Raw genomic sequence first — 25,054 nt, 5'->3', positions numbered from 1 at the left:
AATCCATTTAAATAATATTAAGCGCATATGACATCTGATTTACTACCACTAGGGATTGCAATACCGGGATATCGAATATCGGTATTTTGAGCCATTTGTACAATTTTGTAATACCGGTATTCACAAGTTTAAATACCGGTTTTTCGGTATTTACTAGAAGTTTTTAAAATTGTCTCCACTATATGTTCAGGGATCGCCAACATAGCAAAACAGTATGCGTTTTTGTTTTTATGTCTCCCTAACGGGCGAAATTAATTAACTAATTAATGGTTTAATTAATTGTTTAAAACTAAATTAGCGAAACATGGATTATCCCTGAAAGAAGAAATTGTATCCATAATGACTGATGGAGAAACAGTGCAACAGTTATGAAAAAAATTGGAAAGTTGATTGGTGCAAATCAGCAATTGTGCTATGCTCATAGAATTCAGTTAGGAGTAATAGATGTATTATACCAAAAAAATAAACACCTGTATTTTCTTTCTTTTTCTAAAATTTATAATTCCGGTATTAAAACCGGTATCCCGGTATTAAGATCTAAAAAATACCGAATACCGGTATTGAAATTTTGGTCCGATATTACAATCCCTAACTACCACGGACTATTTTTTAGGAACGGCCTCCATTTTCGTTTAGGTGCTATTTAGTGCATATAATATTTAACGACTTAATAATAGTGCCCGATTTACACTATAACTTGTGTGATTTATGCATAAATTAGGGCTGTATTTGCGATACTGGGATATTCGCTGCATTGATAAACCTATATGATACCTTCAAGAAAATCAACTTCAAAGAAAATAAGAGTCCGTTTTGATAACTGTTGCTCATCAAAGAAGTAAAGTTTACGTTCGTCATGGATTCTCCGAATCTGCCCTACTGTATTGATGATTATATTAGACAGAATCAAGCAATTATCGTTTTGAGATATTTGATTGGAAAATATAGATTTGATGGAAAGCAAATAGAAAAAAAAAACACCTTTGAGTTTTATTTGCCGAATAACAAATTGATTTTAACAATACATTAGTATTTGTTATAGTTTTTTCCCCCTGCGGATGTTGATTTTTCAAAAATAATCAGAAAATTTCCATCAAGAAGAATTCGCAAATTGCTCATCTAATATATACGAATAATATATATTTAGGAGCCCCTTACTATTATTTATAAGTATTTATTGCATATTTTTAGATTAAAACTAATAATTCGCCTTACATAGATTCTGTCATAAAAACTATATTCTATTTACTTAGAATTTTTCTCCAAACTGATGAAAGTTTTGTTAAACACAATAGTAAAGTCAGAGAAATTTGGTTAAAGCCAATCTCCGATCTAAGTCTGTCCCCAACTTCTCCTCTATGTTTCCTCTTTGACTACTTGCTATTTTTCTAACATCTTCATCAATGTCTTCCTTACTTTTGTGTTAGACACACATTTATAATTTCTAGTTTTGGATTGAAAGACATTTTGTTTTCTTGCATACAAAGCATACAGTGAGAAAATATAATAATCGTCAAAAAATTTGAAATCTTGATTTTGAGGAATCACCACATTTCAGTCTTCCCAAAGTCCGAAAAACAACACACACACACACACACACACACACACACACACACACACACACACACACACACACACACACACACACACACACACACACACACACACACACACACACACATTTGTGAAATTATGTTTGTCCCAAAATACTTGATGAGATACTGGTATAACTAAAAACCGCTTTGATTTAGACGTATGAAATTTGATGTACTTCACCAAATTGTTTGGTGTCATCAAATTTTGAAGAAAAAAAATCCATTGGAGGTAGGAGTGGGAGTTTGCTTGTCCAGCCATTCGAACACAATAATTAGAAAGCGTGAAGATCTAGAATGGATAAAATTTAGTACGTAGGTTAATCTGTCAAAAATTGACAGTAGGTCGGTCTGTACTTCCGCACGGAACAAACAATCACTCAAAAACATAATTACTCAAAAACGCGGCGAATTAAATAAATGAACTCTGGCATGTGACTTTGTGAGAACAAATGGAACTCAATGTCAAATTTAAGTTTCAGTCTATCGGAAGAAATGCGTCAAAAATACAAAATTATTCTCCATAGATAGCATGCTAGATTCACACCGAAGGAGGATATTTCGTAACTACTGTCCACCAGTTCCATGCAATTAACACTCAATTATCGGTTTTCTTTATGATATTATGAAGAACAAAACGCTCTCCTTTGAGACTCTGAAAATAAATATCTGAGCAATTATGACCTTCATAGTCTTTGCCAAGGTTTATAGTTTTATGCGTAGGGGGGGGGACAATATATTTATTAGAGAGATATACTGCTGGTTACTTTTAGTTTGCGTTGCGGTTGCTTCCAGAGGATGAATTAATTCACCAGATTGTTTCTGGAAAATTTATGTCAAATTATACAATAAAAATAAACATCTAAAAAGCATTTGTGTAAAAAGTGCATTTTGCTTATTCTAACATTGAGGATTATTAAATGGGTAGGAGGGGGCGGGGGCGGCAAGAGAGAACTTTGGATCCTCCTCAATTATTAGGAATGTTTGCAAAATCTTTGTAAATAGTTCCTCCCAGGCTTATTCAAAAAATGACCAAAGGAATGGGCATTCGTAGAACCTGGAGGAAAAAAAAGCGATGAATGAAAATTTTGAACTTAAAAGGAAAATATATGAAAAAAAAAAAAGCCTGCAAGCCGAAGGGATATTAGCAAATTTCAAGGGAGTATTTAAAAATTCATTTCCTGCATTTACCCTCGGACTATTATTCTGAAAATTTAAATATAAGCTGTGAGGAGCAAACTGAAATAGTTCATCTAAGCATAAGAAAAACGGAATGGGAAAAGCCGACTATCAGCCAGATACCCGATTACTTCTGAATGGAGGAAAAGAACAATTCCCGGCAAGTTTAAGAGATAAAAAGTGAGAAAGAAATTTTGGAAAAATAAAAATGAGAGAGAGGGAGGGAAAGAAAGGAAGAAAACGCTACTGCAAGGAACTGAAACATTTTTTTTTAAAATTCATTCGCCATTTAAATCGTGGCAAAGCTAAGATATAAATGCACAGCACGTATTTCAAACTTGATAAAATAAAAATGTCAAAATATTTTTATTTATTTCTTCCAAAACATCAAATCATTTTGAAAAAAATCTTACGGGACAGAAACGCATTTCATTTTGAAATAAGTACTTAAAATTGTTTAAAAAACAGACAGCCGGCGTCCTGGCATAGGGGTAGCGCGTCTTCCCCCCGTGATCTGGGCGTCCTGGGTTCGAGTCCCGGTTCGGGTATGGTTGTTCTTCATCTGTTCTATCTGTGAGATGTGTGAATGTGCCCCCCTGTAAAAAGGGGTTGTGCAAGCGAATGAGATGTGTGAGTAGCTAAGACGTACTCTTGGCCCTAGTTGGCGCTACTAAAACAAGAGACGCTTCCTTGGCTTAAAATCGATGACTTCGTCAGCGAGCTTGTTCATGGCAAGTGCCATTATAAACAACAACAAAATAAAGACAAAATAAATTTAAATTGCTTTTAAATAAAGATAATTAAAAAAAAACTTTTTTACACCAGTGTTATTTAATAATAGATCTAAGTCGCCTTTGGTGACTAATTGGTTTATTGAGAATATTGATTGCGTTTAATATCAACCTAATTACTTGATGCTTATGATTTCCTTCACAAAGTATTTTTAAGCATTGAATTGCGAGAATGGTGTTATTTTAATAGCTTTACTCACATATTCTATAATTAGCATACAAGAATCGTCCTTAATGGTGTCAAATCCTATATAACGTCATAATGTCATTAAGAACTTAAGCTTCTGGGTAATTTTTTTCAAACTGGGTATTATCTTTTATGTAAAGTAACTTTATTTTCTAATTTCTCATGCAAACTGCGCAAATTGTTAAAAGAATTTTTACTTCCTTAGCTTTCAACAATGAAAGAAAAACTCGCGATTAAATATTTTATGAAACAATAAAAAAAAATTTAATTTTATTGCAACAATAAAAATTAGTCAAAAATATAAAATTCGTCAAAAAATATTTTTTAAAATCTATCAAAACTCAAAAGAAAGTGTAGCAGTTAAACTAATACCAATAAAAATGTTCGATTTTTTTTGGTACTAGTTTATAATCAGTTCTACACAATAATAATTTTGGGAATTATCAATGAAAATTTTAAAATTTCACTTCATTTTAAATTAATTAAATTTTTTTAAAGAAGTCCACTTATGTGCACATTCTAAGCTCCCAAAGCACATTTATAATAAACGTGGCAGCTCTAAATCAAAAGGTGTGCTTCGAAAAGCGCCAACACCCACATACATATTCCCCTTTGTTATTAGTATAGATTAAATTGAGTGTTCTTTTTTTTCATCGTTGAAAACAAAAAGAATGTTCTGTCTATTTTTTTATATTCTTTATTAATACCGTAATGAATCTAATTTTATTATTTTCTTTTGCCAAATTTTTAGGGGAATCCATAAATAAAGCTCTCTAAAGTATTATGTTAGGAAACATATTCGATAAGTCGAATGATAGTGGCTTCTATTGTTTATTACTTTTTATCACTATATTTTAATCCAGCTGACACAACATCGGACGTAAAAAATACGCACCATTTTAATGCTGAAATCAATTGCATATTTTGCATAAAACCTAAGAAGGCCTCGACAACGTATAATTAGATGCTAAATGATGCCAACAATTGTGCCATGTGACGATACCATTAAGGACGCCCATAGGCATATTGAATAGAATAAATGCAAATTTATTAAAATATCAAAGACATTTGGAAAGTTGACAATACTTTGTTGAGGAAATTTTGAATATCATATTATATTTAAGACATTTTACTGAAATTAAATGCAATTAATATTTTGAGACCGTTCTGAGTTGGTCATTAAAGGCGGTTAGTAACGCAATAATAAGGTTCGAAACAATGCAGCGTCAGATTGTTTTCAGTAGCAATATGAAAAAAGTTATACCTTTAAAAGCCATATTTTGGAAATGTTTCAAGATATCACAACAGATTAGCAATGCATAAAAGCATTTTATAATGTATAATAAAATAAACTATATAAAGTTGTACATAAAGTTTTGATATTTAATGAGAACCATGCGATCTTACTGAGTGTCAAATACATCGTTTACCGGAGTCCAAGGTGACAGATTTTAAATTTAATCATTAACTTTATATTAATTTCTAATTATTTATTACACATTTTTATTTCGGCATAGTATAAACACATATTCCATTTAAATTTCCTTAATCGAATGTTCTTTCCAAAATTAATGAAAATTATGCGATCGCATAATAAATGAACTATAATAAATAATCAAGCAGGTTCTACGAAAGTTATTATGACTAATATTTCACAAAAGTATGAAAAAGATTCAATTAACCTCGGTATATGTAAATATTCTGTTTTAAAAAAAATTCGAAATTGTGAAATTATTTTATTTTTATTTTGACTTTAAAGAGTCTTTAGAAAGCACTTTGAAATTAAGTGTACTATGCGATATTGATATGCATTCTTAAGCAAATATTGCGGCATTTCTGAAATAACAAATATTTATTTATTGAGAATTACAACTGATTTGCTTTTAAGAAAATTTTTGAGAAAAGTTGGGAGTTTCTAATGCAATCATTAATGAATATTTTCCTTGGAAAATAAAATTATATAATTTGAATTAGAATTCACTGCAGATTCAAGTTACTTGTATGCCGATATAAGTGAGGCTTGAAATTTTGTGGTTGTTTTCCTTTCAAAGATGCTATCTAATTTTGGTTAAACAGAAGTAAAAGAAAAAGAGTTTTCATATACAGCCAGCAGAAGTTAGCCAAAATATGTGACTTGTATAAACAATTAATTGATAGTTGAGCTATTTTGTTTGTTTGGATGTTGAGAAAAGTTTTCCTCTCTAGTACAGGTTGCTGTTTTCATTTCAAAAATGCTATCGAATTTAACAACAATTTGATTTCAACATAAATAACATCACTTAAAAACAGTTGAGTCAATAAATAAATTAGATAGTTTAGTAAGGCAGCGTTAGTTTCTGAATATAATAGTCTCGGGCATCTACCATTATTTGATATGATGGCGAAACAACTGTTGCATTGTCATTCAAAACAAAGGAATCAGAGATAAGTCCCTTCGCTTACAATGATGTGTCTAACATCCACATTTAATTACTGAATGCTTAGCATTTAAATCTGCAATTAAGTTGTTGTTGTTTCTAATCCCAGGTGTTATAGCTACGCTATGCTACCTCCATGAAAACAAAGATCTCTAAAAAGTCCAAAAACAATATCGGATCCTTTAAAATCTCAAAAACCGTAAAATTTAAACATTTAAGAATGTGATCGGGGAAGGCTTGATCTGCCCTGCACCAAGTACATTCAGCAAAGATTCTCCGTCCGCAATTAAGTGAAAGTATTAACTAATTTAATACTTAAAAATCACTAGGAATATCATAAGTTCCCTTTAGGTTATGATAAGTCAACCTTCTAACTCTCCGACCCGCCCTAAGGCACACGGATTTAAACCATAGAACTGAATGACCGGACCGCCGCAACAGCAATTGGCGGGAACTGTGGTTGAGTCCTAAGGGCCGTCACCGGCCACGGTACAACCCTCCCCGAAGGAAGTACGTCCCGTCATCGGTGGGGGGAGTTAGATCCCCCACCTATTATTGTACACTCCAGGGTGGCGAGATCCAACCACCATGCCGGAAGCATCTCATCCTCATTTCGAGGTGCCCCCCCGAGGGTCTTTAGGTTATGATAAGAAAAACAATAAATGTTCCAGATAAGATGTGTCATACTAATTAGAAGGTTAAGTAAAATCGTCAGTCAAGAATGATAATTTTGGCACAACATTTGTCTTAGTCATTACTTTCAATAATAAATCTCCTTGGTAGAGTTATTTGTCTTTTTCTTATTATATTGTTTTCCCTTAACACATTTTTTTCTTTCATTTTGTGGAGTATTTTTACATAAAAAAGGTTGTGAATATTACATTTGCCCCCTCTTTCCGTCGTTTTTTTTTCTCAAGAAATACAGATTTTGTTAAAATTTTAATTAATCTCTTATGTATAGTTTAATTTTCATCGTTCCATCAAATTAAATAAATTTTGAAACGTAATAACAGTTTAGCTCGGGTAGTTTTATCTTAGTAACCTTACACTTGTTCTTTTTAAGACTTGCATGAACTCCCTAAGGCAGTCAAAAAAGTATCACATGACATTTAATTGCCCGTTGTTGGCGATCACTTTCTTACAACTGATGAAAAATGTGCATTTGATTTCAGCATTAAAATGGCGCAAAACATTTTAAATCCAGCAGCACTAGTTGAACTAAAACATACCAATAAAAAAAAATTAGAAATTATAATCTTTCAACTAACTGGCTATATCTTCAATGTATTTATTATCTTAGGGGATTCTCTTTACAAATTACGCAGAAAAATTGATAAAAGCAAAAGAGAGAGTAAAATCCATTGGGATATTGCCTTTGCTTTCAATAATAGAATGGCAACAAATAATTAAATATTTGTATAAAAATGGAGAGGTTTGAATTCTTTTGGAGCAAATTATACATAAAAATATTTTTGAAAACTTATTAAAATTATGAAAAAAAAAAATGGATGGCATCTAAATTAATGTGGTTAAAAAGATAGCTGCTTTAATTTTACAATTATTGATTGTATCTTAAATATGATAATTCTTTAAGCTTTAAAATGGTGCAAAAATCATGTGATAGTATTTCCTGATTATTGACAAAAAAAATGGCAAATTTTGAATTAATTCTTTAGAAATGATTGTTAATCTGATACGAAATTCACTAAGCTGAAGAATTTTTTTTTTGTTGATAATAAAAATATTACACACTGATTTTAAACAGATTTCAACAATTTTTTTTCAAATAAGTTTAAGATTTTAAATTACAGAAGCAAAAGTTAATTCACAAAAGAAAATTCAGTTGACTTTTTCTGTTAAAATAATTTTATATGGATATCTATGGTTATGAAACAATTTATCGAAAGTAAATTATCGGACAAGTAAAAAGAATTTCTTATTAGAAAAAAGAATACCTAATTTGCAGGATTACGATTTTTAACGAATCATTTATATTTTATTATCTTTCTTGAAAAGATTTAATGATCTTTTAAATACTAGATGATTTAATGATCTTTCACAATACTAAATGCGCAACTTTTGCATATTTATAAATTTTTGCGTAAAATTAAAGCATCAGTTCTATAGTTTAAATTTTTTCGATTTCGTTTGACATAATGATTTCAAATAAAGATGATAAAAACAGCCTTCTTAGAGATCTTAAAAAGTATTAAAAAATTTTTAATTTATAAATTCATCCTTTTGTGAAGCACTTTAAGCGACCGAAAAAAAATTGAGAAATATATTATAGTTTTTTAGATATCGTCAAAAGCTATTTAATTTCATTCACCATTGAACGGGTTATTTTTTAAAACTTTATAACTCTCGAACTTTTCATCAGAGGTTTTCATTTTGGTGCCTAATTTTTTTCGACAAGCAATCGATTGGGCGAAAAAATTACTAAGTGTAATGGAAAAAGTTTGAAATACCAATTAATTAAGTATTTAATACAACCCAGTTAATCAATATATCTATCTAACTAACCTGCTCTTTTGAGCCATTTTCATCGGTATCAGTTCGTGAAAATGCGATAAAAAATAGCAAAGTTACAGAAGTGTTCCATTATTTCTGTTTACGGCTATACCTATAGCAACACCTACGTTAACTTGATTTCAATTTTTGTACTCAACAATAAAATTGTTTGTAGCAGCTATTTTCAATAGATTTAAGCATTTATTAACAATAGTGAATAGTTTATTGTTTATTTTCATGGTCCTATTAATTAAATAAACTTTAAAGTATAAAGATGTTCTTTTAGCAGACTTTTATGTTTACACATATTAAATGCATCTAAATATTTAAATTTGAAATCCGTCGAACAACTTGAAAAACAAGGGAAGAAGAAGTCCTTTTACATCAATGTTGGACAACGATCAACAAATATTTGAAGATTTGCGAAAATACATTTTTTACGTGACTTACGTAATTGATTCGGTTTGATACCTTACTTTTTGAAAATCCTAATCTAACTAAATAAATAAAAAAATCGAAATTTCATAAGTATCCAAATTTTAAAAATTAACATCTGAGACATTACAAATCTCACCTGTGTAACAGATCGTTCACTAAAATTGTGACTTTAAAAGTTCTCGCCTCTCATTAATTCATCTACTTCGTGTTATTTAATTCCCATACTTAGAAATTTGAACTTTTTCAATTCAAAACTTTTCCGATTTGTATTTCCTTTCATTAACATTGCTAAATCATTCATTTCGATAACTAATCCAATAAGCCTCCGATAAAAAAAAATATAATATTGGTTCTTCCTTAATAAATAATCATTTTATTAAGGAAAACACTTTCTGCTTCTTCTTTACTATTTCTCTGATAAAAATGTAACTTAGAAAGAATTTTAGGAGAAACTCAGATATTAGTTGTAATATTATTAGTTATAAGCTGTCATTCTATCTGTAAATTGTCTCGTGCAACATACGTGAGGCAATATGCATAATAAAAAAGACAAAAATTTAACGATTTTTTTTCAGCAATTGATTTTTTTCCTCCATCGGAGAGTATTATCAAGAAAAAAATATATTTTTACACCAATTTCAAATTTAAAAAAGAAAGATTTTCAACGATATTAATTTCAATTCCGTGCAATTTTTCATCTAATTTCAATGATTTTTTTAAAAATATTGAAAATATATTTTATAATACTTTTATTTATTTACTTATTGTATTTACGCATACGCACGTTGTAGCAATATTAAATATGGTGTACATGTTACTATTACTATAATTAAGAATAAATTTAAGAAAAAAAATAAAGTGAGATGAATTAATTTTAAAATATTATAATGCTACAATATTTTAGATAAAACATTCGAATATCCTCTAATTTTTTTAGTATTTTATCAATATGTAAAATATTTTATTAATGGATTAAATATTAGAGAAATGAAATCGACAATCACAATAATTATTGGTAGCCAAAAATTCATTAATGTTTGAAATTATCGTTTTCTTTTTTCCTCCATAAACAGAAAAATATCTATAAATGAAGAATATTATGAAAAAAAGTATATTTTTTAATCAAAATAATAATAATAATAATATGAGTATTTAAATTTTCGATTCATTTATTTCAAAATGATTTCAACAAATCACAATTATTTGTTTCCATCATTCCTTAATTCATATGCAATATACGTGAAATGTGCCCAGCTCATTTAATTTTGAAATACGAATTTTAAAGAAGAATAAAAAGATCCTTGAAATGTATGCATTAGAAGGCCTTCGCAATTACGTTTATCATGTGTGATTATGACCCCACATGAATCTATTCTATTTGAGAAATTAATGACCAAAATTTACTCATAAAACTAGTTATTTTTGAAGTCATCCTACAGCAAATGAATATAATCCACTTGAAAGTGATAAGAAAATGAAGGGATCTCAAGTGTACAAGAACAACACTTGATAGATATTTTTAACCTTGTGGGCACTCAGACATTACTGTTGTGCTGTCACAGTTTAAAATAGAGATTAAAAGTATTTTTTAAAAATTTAATTATAAACACACGTGGATTGAGCCTGAATGGACAGGTCGAATAGAAAGCGATATTTAACAAAAAAAATGTTAGAAGAAACTTTCTAATTTCTTTAATTATGATTAATTTTTCTCCAATTCTTGCTAATTTTTGTAAATATGGAAATAAAACTTCCCAAAAATATTTATTCCAAAGACCCCTGACAAGCGCACTTCTCCCAAAACTGTTGACAAGCTTTATATGTGACAAACTACATAGCTTTAATACTGTTTAGTAAAACAACGGTTTATTCTTATTATAGCAGTGCAAGGGTAATCATGATTAATTTTGATATCGACTTAAATCGATTTTGATATCGACTTCGATCGATTTTGATATCGATTGCAATAAATATGTTCTTAAGAATAAGAAAATTATATGAAATTATGAGTAGTAATAAGAAATTGATTCATAATATATGAAATGCATGATATGTGTTGCTCGAAATGTTCACCGGTTTTAGAGATAAATTGAAAACAATTTTTACAAATTATAAGAAATTCATTCATATATGGAATACAAGATAATGAATGGAGAGGAATGGCATTCCAATCAAAATCCAACAATTTCTATTGGATGATCAAAGGCATGTGATCTAGCGTTGTTTTGGTGAAGGTTATGATTGGCCAATTCTGGGCTCTTCTGATTAGTGACTTGTTTTTAATTGTCTGCTATTGCGTTTAACTAAATTATTTTTTTTCTTTTGACAATAGCAGCTCATAATAGATAATGTTCTTTAAATTCTAAAAGAAACAGAATATAGCTTTCTGGGATGGACATTGATTTTAGAGGTGATTGATGTTGGCTTATTCAAACTATTTCAGGATCGTTTTTGTTATCACTGATTTCAGAAATTTCACTTGCTTTTAGGTAATAAATTAGTTTTAGAAATATGATGCATTTTAAGCAAATTAATGAATTAGAAAAAGAATTAATCAAAATTTTAAAAAAATTCCACATTGACTTCGTAGCAATTTATGGCAATGTATGGATCATTTTTAAATCGCTTTAAAATGGGGAAAATAAGTTTTTCAGTAATATTAATTGTATCTCTGGACATTCTTCTCTAATTAAAAAAATATCTTTTTAATATACATTGCAGTAATATTTTTCATTTTGTTGTTGTTACTTATGGCACTTGCCATAGACACGCCCGCTTACGAAGTCAGTGATTTAAGCCGAGTTTGTGCAGTAGCTTCTGAGAGTAAAGGCCCCTGAGCACCCGAGAGCAGAAGTCTGACTTGTAGCTCATATGACGATGACACTCACTTGCACAACACCTTTTTAAAGGGGCGGTTCTATCACACACCTCACAGATAGAACACAGGTAAAGAACAACCATGCCTGGACTACGACTCGAACCTGGGACGCCCAGTTTACGGGGAAGACGTGCCGGAAATATTCTTCATTGTTTTAGTAATTAAGTTAATACACAAACGTGTTGAGTTACAATTAAATGATTTTTTCCAGCACACATAAAATTGCTATAGAATTATAAATAAATTTTAAGAATAAAAGAAAGTGAGAGAGGAATTAATTCTATAACATTAAGTTACAATATTTCGAAATAAAGGTTCGAATGTTCTTTTTTTTTTTTTTTTCTTGCGACTTCTACAAGTCATTTTATTTTACTTATATTGTTATCTCTTTTTAAAGCAACACTATCATTTTTGAGACAGACCTCGAAATTTTGAATCGCTCTTAGTCAGATGATGACTACGACGTCTGGGCAGGCGCTCTCTTTCCAAGCATCAGTACCGCATCAATAGGAGGAGTTCGAGCCCAATGGGATTGGCGCGCATCAGGCTCACTCGCTTATGTGGTGACTCTGCGGTGGAATCGGGTTTCGAGCCTAGAGCCTTCCGTTCTCGGAGACGAGACATTATAATAGGAATCCGGCGCCGTTGTTACAAATGGAATGCTTTGAAAATTTCAAGGCAACTTAAAAAATTAATAATGCGTTAACAAAAAGTATAGAAAGATGCTTTTTGAGCCGAAAGGATAGCCATGAAACCGAATATTTTTTGTTACAAAATCACATTTTCTGATTGCACAGTTTTAAGTTTAAACGATCAGATGATTTTGCAGTTGTCGGAAGAATTTCTTTCATAGTATGAATTTAGTTAAATGAACATTCCGTCTTGAAACTACGCGATGATTACTTGAGGATGGACATCGTAATTTTGAGAATGGATCAGATGACTGGAACGATAAATGAGCCAGCATTTAGTATCCTCCCCACACGTTTGACCATCGGTTACAAATTTAACTTTCAGCAGACTCATTCAAAATTGATATTTGATGGAATAGGGCTTTATAACGGGAACCTTCTGTTATTTTAAATTTTGAAACAAAAGATTTAATGAATTAAAATAGTAAATTACTTAATGACATTTTTTGATCATTTAATAATTATTACTTGAATTTGCAAGTTACAAATTATTCGAATATCATACTTAATCTCATATTAAAAATTTTCAATAATGCTATCCATCACCAATATTCTGTTTTTATTCTTTCTTTCTTTATTTATTTTAGATATTTCTCCTTGTATGGCAGAAAAAAGCTTGAATTTCAAGAATTCCACAGGAGTAAAAATACAGAAAAGTGTTTGCAAAAAAAAAAAAAAAAAAAAAAAACTTTCTCCTCCTTTTCCGTTACAGTATATATATAATGAACGTGAAAAGTTACATTATATTTTTTTATTTCTGTTTATTATGGCAATTTAAATAACTTCATTGAATACAAATTTATTTATATCGTTAAACTCTAATTTCATAGAAGTCTAATTTTCATGATAACTGTTAAATTTCATAATAAAGAGTTAAATTCACATAAAGAATACTTTTACATTTTTTTTTATGTAAGACATAATTAATGTTTTAAACTGTTTTCTGAAGAAATGGCTGGGGACTTAACAGCTATGTAAGGATAGCAGCTATGACGCGAAAATAATAAAAATCAAATAAACAAATAAATTTAAATTTAAAAAAATCCAAGTTCTAGTATTTTTACGGCTGGTCACGATAATCCTTGTTTATACGGCTTAATTCTGTGTTAATGGGGTGATTGGCTATTATTAAAAAAAAAAAAAAAAAAAAAACCCTGGTATTTGTATCCAGAATTATACTCAGATTCAAACAAACTATATAGCTCATTTTTTTTTCGTTTAAAGTTAAAATCAGTTAATTAAACAATAAAAATTGTCACTTTAAAGATATCTGCGTATTGAGAAAATATTTTGAAAACCACAGCTTTTGATATAACCACTGCGTATTTTCAAAATAGTGTTATAAATAATTTGAGAATCTTCCAACAGACGATTCGTGTTAATCATATACAAAAAGTCAGTAATTCTGGATTCGCCATTATGAACAGAAGATGCATTATAGGAACGATTAAATTTCAACAACTTGAACAACAATGGTGAATGAAAGTGAAGACAATTCACTGCAACGTCTATCTTTTCTTTCCGATGTAATCGATCTTTTCAGATCAATTGGCTGCTTTTTTTAGAATAAAAGATGGGAAGGTAAATAGAAACGTCTAACAAATTTTCGACATCGAGTATAATTTTCTTTTAAACGAATGAAATTCCTAATAAAAGATGTCCACACTATAGTCTTGTGGTTCAAATTAATTAAATTCACTTTTTGATTATTTAAATTAGCGTACTCGATAGACAATATTTAAGCTAAAAATTTATAGTCTTTAATTCACCTAATTCTCTACAAAATCCAACACATAAATCCAACTTTCAGTATTCATTTGAGTAATTTAATATCATTGTCAAACACGCTGTTATATCATGTTTTCCTATTCATGCAATTTCTTTAAGAACAAAGCACTTCTGTGTTGGTAGTGCCAAAGATTTCATCACAGCCTGTAGAAAAAGTTTCAGTTTTCCCATTTGATAAACGAAACAGACTGTCTTTCCCCGCATGACTGGAAACAAAGAACGACCGCTGATATCATAGTTGGAACTTTTCATCCGAATGTCAAAGGATGAGTAAAAATCTCCAGTCGATGTTATGTATGTTATTTTTATGCCATCAGCTGTTGTGTGTGAAGGTGTATAAGAGAAGCTGGAAGACGTCCAGAGCAAAAGTTGGCTTGTCTTTTTGACAGTCTTCCTCACCCCCATCCACCCAATCTTTATTATGCCACCCACAAAGTTATTTAGGTCAGGCTTCTATCCACTGACTCGATCAGTCATCTCGTTACTATGAACAGCCAACACCGCCACTGTAAGATCTTAATACATTGATTTGGAAGAGATGAGAACAAGTGGCTTTGGCTTAGTGACTGTTAACAATTCTGCAGATGGTTTCTATTTTTAATAGACAGTATAAGTATACAGTGATCAAATTTTACGTATTAATCGACTCACTTTATTTTGAATAAATTTCTTTTTTTTCGTATACAATATGTAGATAAAGTATCGTGGTAATCAAAAACTTCGAACTCCAGATTTTAAAGAATCACCACATTTTAGATTTCCTGGAATTCCTAAAGCACATTTTTTAGCATTATGTCTGATCGTCTCTAAACATGCTAATTATAAACGTTTTGAGATAAACGGATGCAACTTAACTCCAAAGTTGTCGATTTCTATCAAATTTTGAACGAAATCCATTCAGAGAAAGCCTGTCTGGCTAGCTTTCCGAACTCGATAACTACAAAAGATAAAGAGTTAGAATCATTAAAATTGATATACGGATTTAGCGTTTAAAATGTATATTCTTATCAAATTTTGAACCAAATCTGTTGAAATGTTGACCGTCTATCCATCTGTATTATCGCATGCATATAAGCACAATAACTCATGAATGCAACGACTCAGATCAATGAAATTCGATGCGTGATCTTGTAACTATAACTGTCGTTCCGTGTCAATTTTGGATTAAATCGGTCGGAAAAAATCGTGCGAAATGTATGTTCGTGCGATAGATTAATAGACTGGTAAATTCTCTCCAAAGATCCATATTTCATTACTATTATTCGCCAATGCCATCCAAGACATTCACGATCTTATACAAGGTCTTATGGGCAGATCTATTAGTTTTGATTCGATTGTTCTGAAAATGAGCCGAACTCTTGTGAACAAGAAAGTGCCTAAATTGTATGCTAAATGAAGAGGTATTTTTTCTATGGGATTTTATGTGATGCTTTCCGTCGGTGAAGTGTAAGTAGTACTCGGAGAATAATATCATTCTTTCGCTTCCACTTGTCACCAAAGACTCAGCAAATGTAAAATCGCGCGAAGCATGGGATAATTTTTTTTTCCAACACCCTATTTTGTCTTAAAAAGTGAAATTGGAACATCAATATATGGTTTCCATAGCTCCTCCTAGAATGGCTCTAAAGGGATTTTGACACATACCCCTCCGTTGCACCCCAATCGTATGCAGTTGGATAGCTTATTTCCCTCTATAAAGCCTCTCTTTTCATGTGATATGACAATTTTTTTCTTCTTCTTCAGGGATAGATTTCATTAGATTGAAAAAACTCTTCTTCAAAACAACTTACAAGGGGAGGGCACGGGGTTGAAATCTGAGATCAGGATGAGATTTAGTATAATGAGGGTATACATTTAGAATGTTCATTCATGAAAATATTAAAACGCAATGGCCAGTCAATTTCGAGAAAATGGTCCTCAAACTTTTGGTAAAGCTTATATACTGATAACTTGACTCACGTCCCGAGGATCCCAATGGCATGTTGTCTAGGTAACCATCTCGTATGTGGAAGTGTCAGGGTTTGAACCTGGCTAAGATTTTTTTTCTTTTTTAATAACTTTTATTCAATTCAAAATTTACAAATACTCTTAATTAACATGTTTTTAATTTTTTTCATCCAAAAATAAATATTTATTATCAAAATACATAATGATAAAGTTAAAATTTTTAAAGAAAAAAATTATAAATACAAATGCATTTTTTAAACAAAATAAAATTATTTAAATTTAATTAATTATTTACAGATAGTTTTAATTAATATGCTACTTATTTTTATGCAAAGATAAATGCTTATTATTTTAATACTTAAATTGTAATTTAATATTTAAAAATAGCAATAAATATAACATAAATGGTGATAATTATTAATTATAAATACTCACATTGTAAAAAACATTATTCAATATTTCTAAAAAATTGTCTTATATGCATTTACTTTCGATTATATACAAAAACTAGAATGGTTACTATTGTAAAAACATTGAAAACAAAATATATTTCGAATTTTGCACAACTAATAAATGATGATTGTACACAAGAGCAAGGTTTCTTTAAGAGATCTATGAGAAAACAAACTTCATTTGCATTTAAAATATCTCTGTTTCATCAGAAAGTTGGGCAGCGTACCATGCATACCTTATCATCTTATTTAAAATTGGTGATGACAATTGATGGTGTACAATTGATTGAATTTTTACACTATCCTCGCAAGAATTTATTTCTTGATCATGTTCGATTAAATAAGAATTTTGTATTCGCTTAAAACGCTTTGAACCATCTGCCTACGCATTCAATAAATTGGCACCTTCTCTCTACTATTTCTTTTGATTACTGCAGTTGGGGATGTTTGCTTACATATTTAACATATATCAGCTGCTCCCTTCAATTTTTGATATAACTATAGCTTCGTTGAGTTACAATTAATAATTTATTATTATTAAAATCCAAGAATTTGAAAATTAATTCTTTGAAAATGATGCAAGCAAGTTAAATTATCTGTAGCCGTTAATGTTACGTTTTTAGTTATTTTTCCTTTAAACATTAAATTATAATTTAAGCATTAAAAGAATAAACATTTATCCTTGAATAAAAATACGTAGCATATTAATTAAAACTATCTGTAAATAATTAATTGAATTTAAATAACTTTATTTTGTTTAAAAAATGCATTTGTATTTATAATATTTTTGTTTTAAAATTTTAATTTTATTATTATGTCTTTAAATAATAAATGTTTATTTTGGATGAAAAAAAATTAAAAATATATTAATTAAGAGTATTTGTAAATTTTGAATTGAATAAAATTTATTAAGAAAGAAAAAAAAATTCCTAACCAAGTTCGAACCCTGACCTTCCGCATACGAGACGGTTACCTAGACAACCATGCCATCGGAATCATCGTGACGGGAATCAAGTTATCAGTATATAAGCTTTACGAAAAGTTTGAAGACCATTTTCTCGAAATCGACTGGCGATTGCGTTTTAATATTTTCACGAATGAACATTCTAAATAAATACTATCATTATACTAAATCACATCCCGATCCCAGATTTCAATCCCGTGCCCTCCCCTTGTTAGTTAAATCCTGCTTATATAAAGCATTTTAGAACCTTAAAAAATCTTTCTTAAAAAAAACCTTTCAAATAATACCTAGCACAATAATATGGAAACAACAGACATGACGTTTACTCATACTAATGAGAGACATTTCAAATGCTTCATGCCAAAATTTTTTTTGTTATTTTTGTGCAGTTTGAGAGAGAAAAAAGAATGCAATTTTGTAGCTTAGTATAAGACAGAGCACTGCTTCATGATGAAAACACTTGCATTTGTTACGCAACTGTGATGCCTTATGTACTCAACATTATATACTTAATATCATTCCTCATGTACTCAAAGCACGAAAAGCTCTACCTGTAATTTATACTGAATCCTCTTATAGAGAAATCATACTTGACTGCTATTATAATTCTTTTGCAGAGCAGGATGCAGCACCAAGAATATGAAGATGAAGAAGAGGAGGAAGAAGAAATCGATCTGGAATCTATCGAAGATGAACAGACACTTATAGAGATGGTAAGAAACAGTAAAGATTATTAAAAAAAAATTTCATCTGGAATATATGTGAATTTATTTTAATTCTGTATAATTGCAATAAAAGAGAAATTTTAAAGTCTACACATCTCCCAACAGTGACACAGAGCAAAACTAATAGTAAATATACCAAGCAGTCAAACAATGTATGTCTCCTCACTCCATTTTTTTTTTTTTTTTGAAATTCTGTAAACATAAAAGTAACAATTTTTATGCAATGAAAAATGACAGAAACATATAACTGATTATTATGCGCTATAATGAAATTTGGAAAGTTTGAAGTAGATATACTGATAAACACTTTTATTTGATAAATTTTGAAAATTACTATCAAGTAAAATCCATGGTTAAGTGTTGAAATTAAGTTAAAAAAGTTCCCTGGAAGCTAATATCTCTCGACAAATACAGAATAGTGAATAAGAAATATTATTTTAGCAATTATGTATTTCAATTTGAGATACATACTTAAATATAATCTAATACATTTGAGAGATTTTTCAAAAGAAATAGTTTAGAAATGTTAAACTAAACCTTGATAAACTAAGAAAATATTGTTTTTGAATATGCTGTTTTTGCTAACTTCTAACTCTTACTTTTGCTGTTACTTTCCTTTCTTAATATAATGTACATAAAAATACTAAAAATAAATAGTTTCAAATTAAAGTGAGTCTTCAATTTTCTATAAGCACCCATTCGGCAGGTACCCTAATGCGCGCTGTCTGAAAGATATTAAGTTTTTCTTTATTGTCTAAGCATTTTTTGTAGATGTTGCACAATTTAAAATAAGTACAAGATGAAAATTTCGTACATTAAGCATAATTTTTAAAAATAGATAAACCTCATATTCGCTATATGAATCTAAAATGGGCGAAAAAGTACACGGTAGAAAATATTTTAATTACTAATTTTTTTAATTAACAAGGATAAGATAAACCATATTTTCAGTATGCTTTTAATTTTCATTTGAAAGGATCGCTTGACATTAAAATTTTGACCTCCTAAGATTCACTCAATATATGAAACAAATTTTTTGATTTTACGGCTATGCTGTGGGGTTTAGCAAATCCAGCGACATCAACCATCCCCAATGATCACGAAAAAAATTAAAGAACGATGCAAGAAAAAGTATATAGTTTTTTTTATATATTAGATTTCAAATAAAGTACATATTGAGTTGCACAAAACCAGTTGTTTCACACTAAGAATTAAATTTGGAAAAATTTTAAATTTTCTTTGGACAGATGTTATATTTTTAAAAACTTTCTTTGATTTTCTTTATAAATATAAAACAGTAACAAATAATGAGTTTCAAATATTTGTCTAAGATTTAGTATTTTAGTAATATTTGTCTAATACTTGAGATTTAGACAACTGAATATTTACATGTAAACGTTTCATGTTTGATAGATGTAACAGAGCAATAATTTCTCAGTATCATGCCTAACTAACAAATTCAAATCAGTACTTTCTTGTTTTCACAAGCTTAAAATATTTATCAAATATTTTACTAATAATAGATGAAAACATATTAAAAATTATGCAATATCATATAACTCTTTTCTTCGAATCAATTACTTTGACTTTTAAAAATGTTAGTAAACTTACATACCTTCCTTCCATTTTGTGATTTTTGCTAATTTGCATTAAATTCAATGTTTTGTACCATGCTATTGAATAATATCTTGCTATATTTTGAGAACTTAAAAACTGGTTATGTAACAAAAATTTTTAATAACTGAACATTTTCTTAAATAGAAAAAATTCGTTACTGTTAAAGCAGCTTTCTGTTATAGCGCAGAAGAATTCCATTCACTACAAACGATTTTTTCTAAAATAATTAAAGTGCTGTTATTTTTTTTTTTTTTTTTTTAGATTTTAAATTTATCGATTCTAAAAATATGTAAACTTTCAATGAATTTTTAGAAACAAAAAAATACACAGGAGAGCATTCACCCATTTTTACAAATATATCTGCTGGTGGAAATAAAACTAATATATTTAAATTTTTTTTTCCAGCTCGATGAAACTGAAGACATTGATGAAAGAAAAAAGATCAGGGATAGGCTAAGACAAGTGCAATACGTGTTAAAAGGTAAAAGATCAATGTGATAATAATGTTTTCGTTATATAATTTTTCATAACTTAAAAATTTTAATGTTAACTTTTAATCATTTGAACACACATTGGCTTTTAAAAGTAAGAGAATTTTTAATTTTGATCGAATATTAAGCACTATAGAGAGTTTAACGAACTTGGGCGTATAAGTTGATGTAATACAAAAAGAAATGTGATAAATTATTATGATCATTAGGGCAGGCCATTGAAAGAATAAAACAAACATTACAAGATAGAAAAAAGAGGTTAATATTAGTTACGACATCTCTAACAGTTATACAGCTTTCACAATGTGAATTCACGCTTGAAATTAAACAATTTATCATTTCTTATGATAGATGCTACACCTCTTCCAGAAACACTACTTCTAGCTTTTTGGGAAGAGATAAGCGATATACAAATGCCTTTTCAAGTGCTTCCCAAACATGCTATATGGGGTGAAGTTCCGAAATCTACCTGATCAGTCTATAAGCCGAATGTCCTTACTTTTCAAAACAGAATCACAATATCTTATCCCTATACTCATTTGGTTGATGAATTTTTGGTATATCGGTAGGCCAACCAGATCTCCGGAACTTAATCCCACAAAGCTTGAGAGAGTAAGAGCAATTGGCCTTCCTCTTATCAAAATTTGTAGTGTTACTGGATAAGTAGGTTCGATTACCCCTGGAATTCATAAATTACCTGTATATTAATAATTATTAAAAAATACCAAACTTTAAAAAAACTTTTGAAAGAATACCAAAACTATATTAGTCCAATATATAGATATTTATTTATAGATACTTATAAGAAGAAACAAATCACTTCAGATATCGCAAGCAATACTTATATTTTAATACTATTTTGTAATTTTTACTATAAATAATATAATTTTCTACAGATTCTTATATATTTTGGGCCCTTTTAACAATATTTTTCAATTCAGTTTCAAGCAATATTTGTAATAAGATTTTTAAATGTTATAATGAAATTTAAACCCGTCTTCAAAACATTCAAATGCACGCATTTGCTAATATTTGAACTCCTTAGCAGGATCTTCACTTCAGCTTTTATTTCGTAATATGTACATTTTTTAATTTATTACTAATTTAAATGAATCCATGCTTTTCAGTAGTATTAAATAACAAGGTGAACTTTTTTTCAATGTGTTTCATATTAATAATTTAATAGCTAAAAATTCTATAATCTTGGCTGAATAAAGTGATGACCAAAGGGGACTAGTATTTTTATAATTTGTTACTGTTATGGAATTCCTTATGATTAAACATATCTTGAGCTCGACTTTAAATAGTTTTTTTTAACAGCCCAAAAAGAGGAGCAGCGGAAGAAACGGGAGAACGAGCGAGAGCAACGAATCCGGGATAGGCAAAGGGAAGCAGAGCTCAAGAAGCAGCAGACTCTCCAGATGTACAGCGAGATGGCGAAACAAGGAGGCCCGGCCAGAAGAAGTGAGTCACTTCTCTAAAGTCTTGTATTCATGAGCTTGATCTGAGTTTCCCCAAGTTTCTCAAGGTTATAATAGGAGACCTAGGTTGGTCGGAATTGTAAGCTGTTCTTATGATGCATATACTTGGTGAACCTCGTAAAATCCACTTATCGTCTATACATCGTCAGATATCCTCAATGAGTTTCAATGCTTCGTTCTTTAATTTTTGGAAATAATTTTCAATAAAAATGAATTAAATTTATGAATAGGACAGTGACGAGAAGTGGAATACTGTCATTTGTTTATGTATTATTGAGTAGAGTAAATGATTAATAAAAAATTGAGGGAATGTTATAAAATTTAGATTTCAAAATTTTATCAGCAGCAAATTTAATGATTCAAGCAATATGAAATATAATTCTTTAACAATTTAGAGTATTTTTTTCCAATGGAAATATATGCCTGTCTCTATATTTTAGAAATTAGTTAATGAGTTAGAATGGATACTGGACCCCTTGTATGATTGGAGAGATTGATTTGTTTTTCATGAATTCTAATTGGATTCAAAAGTGCTTACATGTTAATCAACTGAAGAATTCTGAATAAAAATTGCACATTTAATCTTCTGCTAACTCAAAGGGTTTTCTGTCGGGGGGGGGGAATGACACTTCTCTCTTAAAATTTACTTTTTTGCTAAAATTATACAGACTATGAGATTTGGTTTTTATAGCTTCTTATGGATTCATTTTATTTGCCGGATGACAAAAAAAAAATCAAATAAAGTATTTACATTATAATGCACGCGTGCAAGAAAAAAAAAGTCGAAAAATTTAGATTTTCATTGTTTTACAAATAGGGGCATTGTGGATTATCAAATACTGAAAAGCCTTCTTTCTGGATAATTTGCTAGTGTGAAGGATTTTATGCATTCAGTAAAGAATATACCTTTTGCAGCCATCTGCCGATTTCACAGTTTTTTATGAAATGACTCAGAGGTGGTTGCAATTCGACTTTCATATATACTCTATTTCTACAATGGGCCAGATGGCAAATTTACGCCCATATCCGTAAAGGAACGGGTCGTCGGAACGGGACTCTATAACAGATCACATATTTACTGTACGGATAGAAGTCTGGGAAGTCGGATTTCTTGAGAATATTGACATGTGAAGAGCTTTTGAAATTTGTTAAAAGACACCATTCTCTAAAAAGTGAAAATATCAATTACTATTAAGGAATTTTCTTTTTATATGCATGTATAAACAAGAGTTTTATTAAAACCAATAATGTTTATCAATTTTTTTCAAAGTATCAGACAACCCTGGTGAAAAGAAGAAGGATCTGGTGGAGGATGCCATTCGGGACCGCCTTAAAGCTTGCGAAGATAGAAAGAAGAGAATTTTGGCCGCATATGATCACGCCGCCAAAAGTCAACCAGCAGGAGGCGCGCGGGTCGTTGAATTTGACTCCTTCAGGAGTGCTGACGGTATTCTTTACAATTTTATCAAATATCACTTCAGGCTTTTTTAAATCTTTTTTTCCCCTTTATCCCTTTCTGAAGAAAAAAGTTAACGACTCTAAAATTAGAAATTAAATAATGAAATAAAAACATTTATTAATGAAAATTTAGTTCAAAATATTCGCAAAGTTTGGATGAAATTTTTTTCGCGATGATGATGTAAGATACAAATTATTCTTGCGTGCAACTACTGACTCCGCCCTTAAAAAAGAAACAGTGTTGGCATTTTCACGATTTCAGTAATATTCTACACAATCCCCCCCCCTGAGATTAAGAAGTCATGGATTAACCATTGTACTCAGCCTAAGAAAGACAATTCATAGATTTTTATCGTGTTTTTACGAAAATAAATTCGAATCTTATATTTATCTTTTTCCAAAGTACCTATGATTTTGTTCTTTTTTTCATGCGCAGTAATGGCATTTTAAGCTTAATTTTAATTATTTTTTATGAGCATATATATATTTCTATATTATATACTAGCCGCCTTTGGCGACCAGTCGGTTCGCCAATCTTAATTCTCGCTAAAATTTTAATAACTATATATTTTATGTAATTCCTACTTTAATAACTTCTTCATCAAAATATTTTAAAACTTCAAATTTTGATAGTCATATAATTCACACATAATATTATAAAGGCCTTCAGTCATAACATAATATGTATCTCTCTACTTTTCTGTTAGCTCCCGTAGAATTTATGCTTTAAATTAAAGTGGAAATGATTAATCTGCAATTAATCTGCAAAATATAATAATATTTTTTACTGAAACAAAGCATTTTTTTTAATAATATGATTACTGAAAATAGAGTCACGGAGTCTTTAAACCTTATGGGTACTAAAGAATATCTTTCTTAATTTATGCAATATCTCAAGAATTGGTCAACAAAATTTTCTCAGATTCATCAGAAGCAGATCGATTAATTAACAATGTTTCATTTTAAATGCATCAAACACTATGGAAATAAACAGAATCCTTTAAAATAATCGGTCGAAAACAAGTTAAAAAAACTACTTAAGAAACGATGTACTTAAAACTATAAGCATACACAAAAATATATATATATAACTAACAAAAATACAATTTAATTACAAAAGCACGCAACTAACCTAAAAATAATTTATATTTAGTCCGTTGAAAATAGTTGTCAACAATCAGAACACAATGCGCTTGCGTGAATTTTCTACGCCACATATGGAACGCAATTGCGTGAATTTTTCTACACCAGTTGGGGTAACGCTATGCAGATTAAAAATTTTTAATTTCCTTTATTCTGATTTATTTTAATTCAAAAGTACTTCAGAATGAATCTGAAAGATCGATTCATTAACAATGTTTAATTTTAAATGCAAACATTAAGAAAATAAAAAAAATTGTTTGAAATAATCGGTCGAAAAATGTTAAGTCTAACCTCATTAGCGTG

The 25,054-nt window shown here is 29.7% G+C and overlaps 1 protein-coding gene across 1 annotated transcript in view; it reads left to right on the top strand.

The window, feature by feature from the left end:
* LOC129962121 (splicing regulatory glutamine/lysine-rich protein 1-like) overlaps positions 1-25,054 on the top strand; it is a 35,780-nt gene that overhangs the window by 1,702 nt on the left and 9,024 nt on the right. Inside the window, exons 2-5 of the mRNA XM_056075856.1 lie at positions 18,454-18,549; positions 20,584-20,659; positions 21,990-22,133; positions 23,421-23,597. Of these exons, the coding sequence (XP_055931831.1) occupies positions 18,460-18,549; positions 20,584-20,659; positions 21,990-22,133; positions 23,421-23,597 (487 nt within the window). The 5' untranslated portion in view covers positions 18,454-18,459. The remainder of the gene's footprint in view (positions 1-18,453; positions 18,550-20,583; positions 20,660-21,989; positions 22,134-23,420; positions 23,598-25,054) is intronic.

This window comes from Argiope bruennichi, chromosome 2 (genome assembly GCF_947563725.1).
Source record: "Argiope bruennichi chromosome 2, qqArgBrue1.1, whole genome shotgun sequence".
NCBI classification, from domain to species: Eukaryota; Metazoa; Arthropoda; class Arachnida; order Araneae; family Araneidae; genus Argiope; species Argiope bruennichi.
Note: the sequence above shows the minus strand (reverse complement) of the source record. Positions and strands in the feature narration are given on the sequence as shown.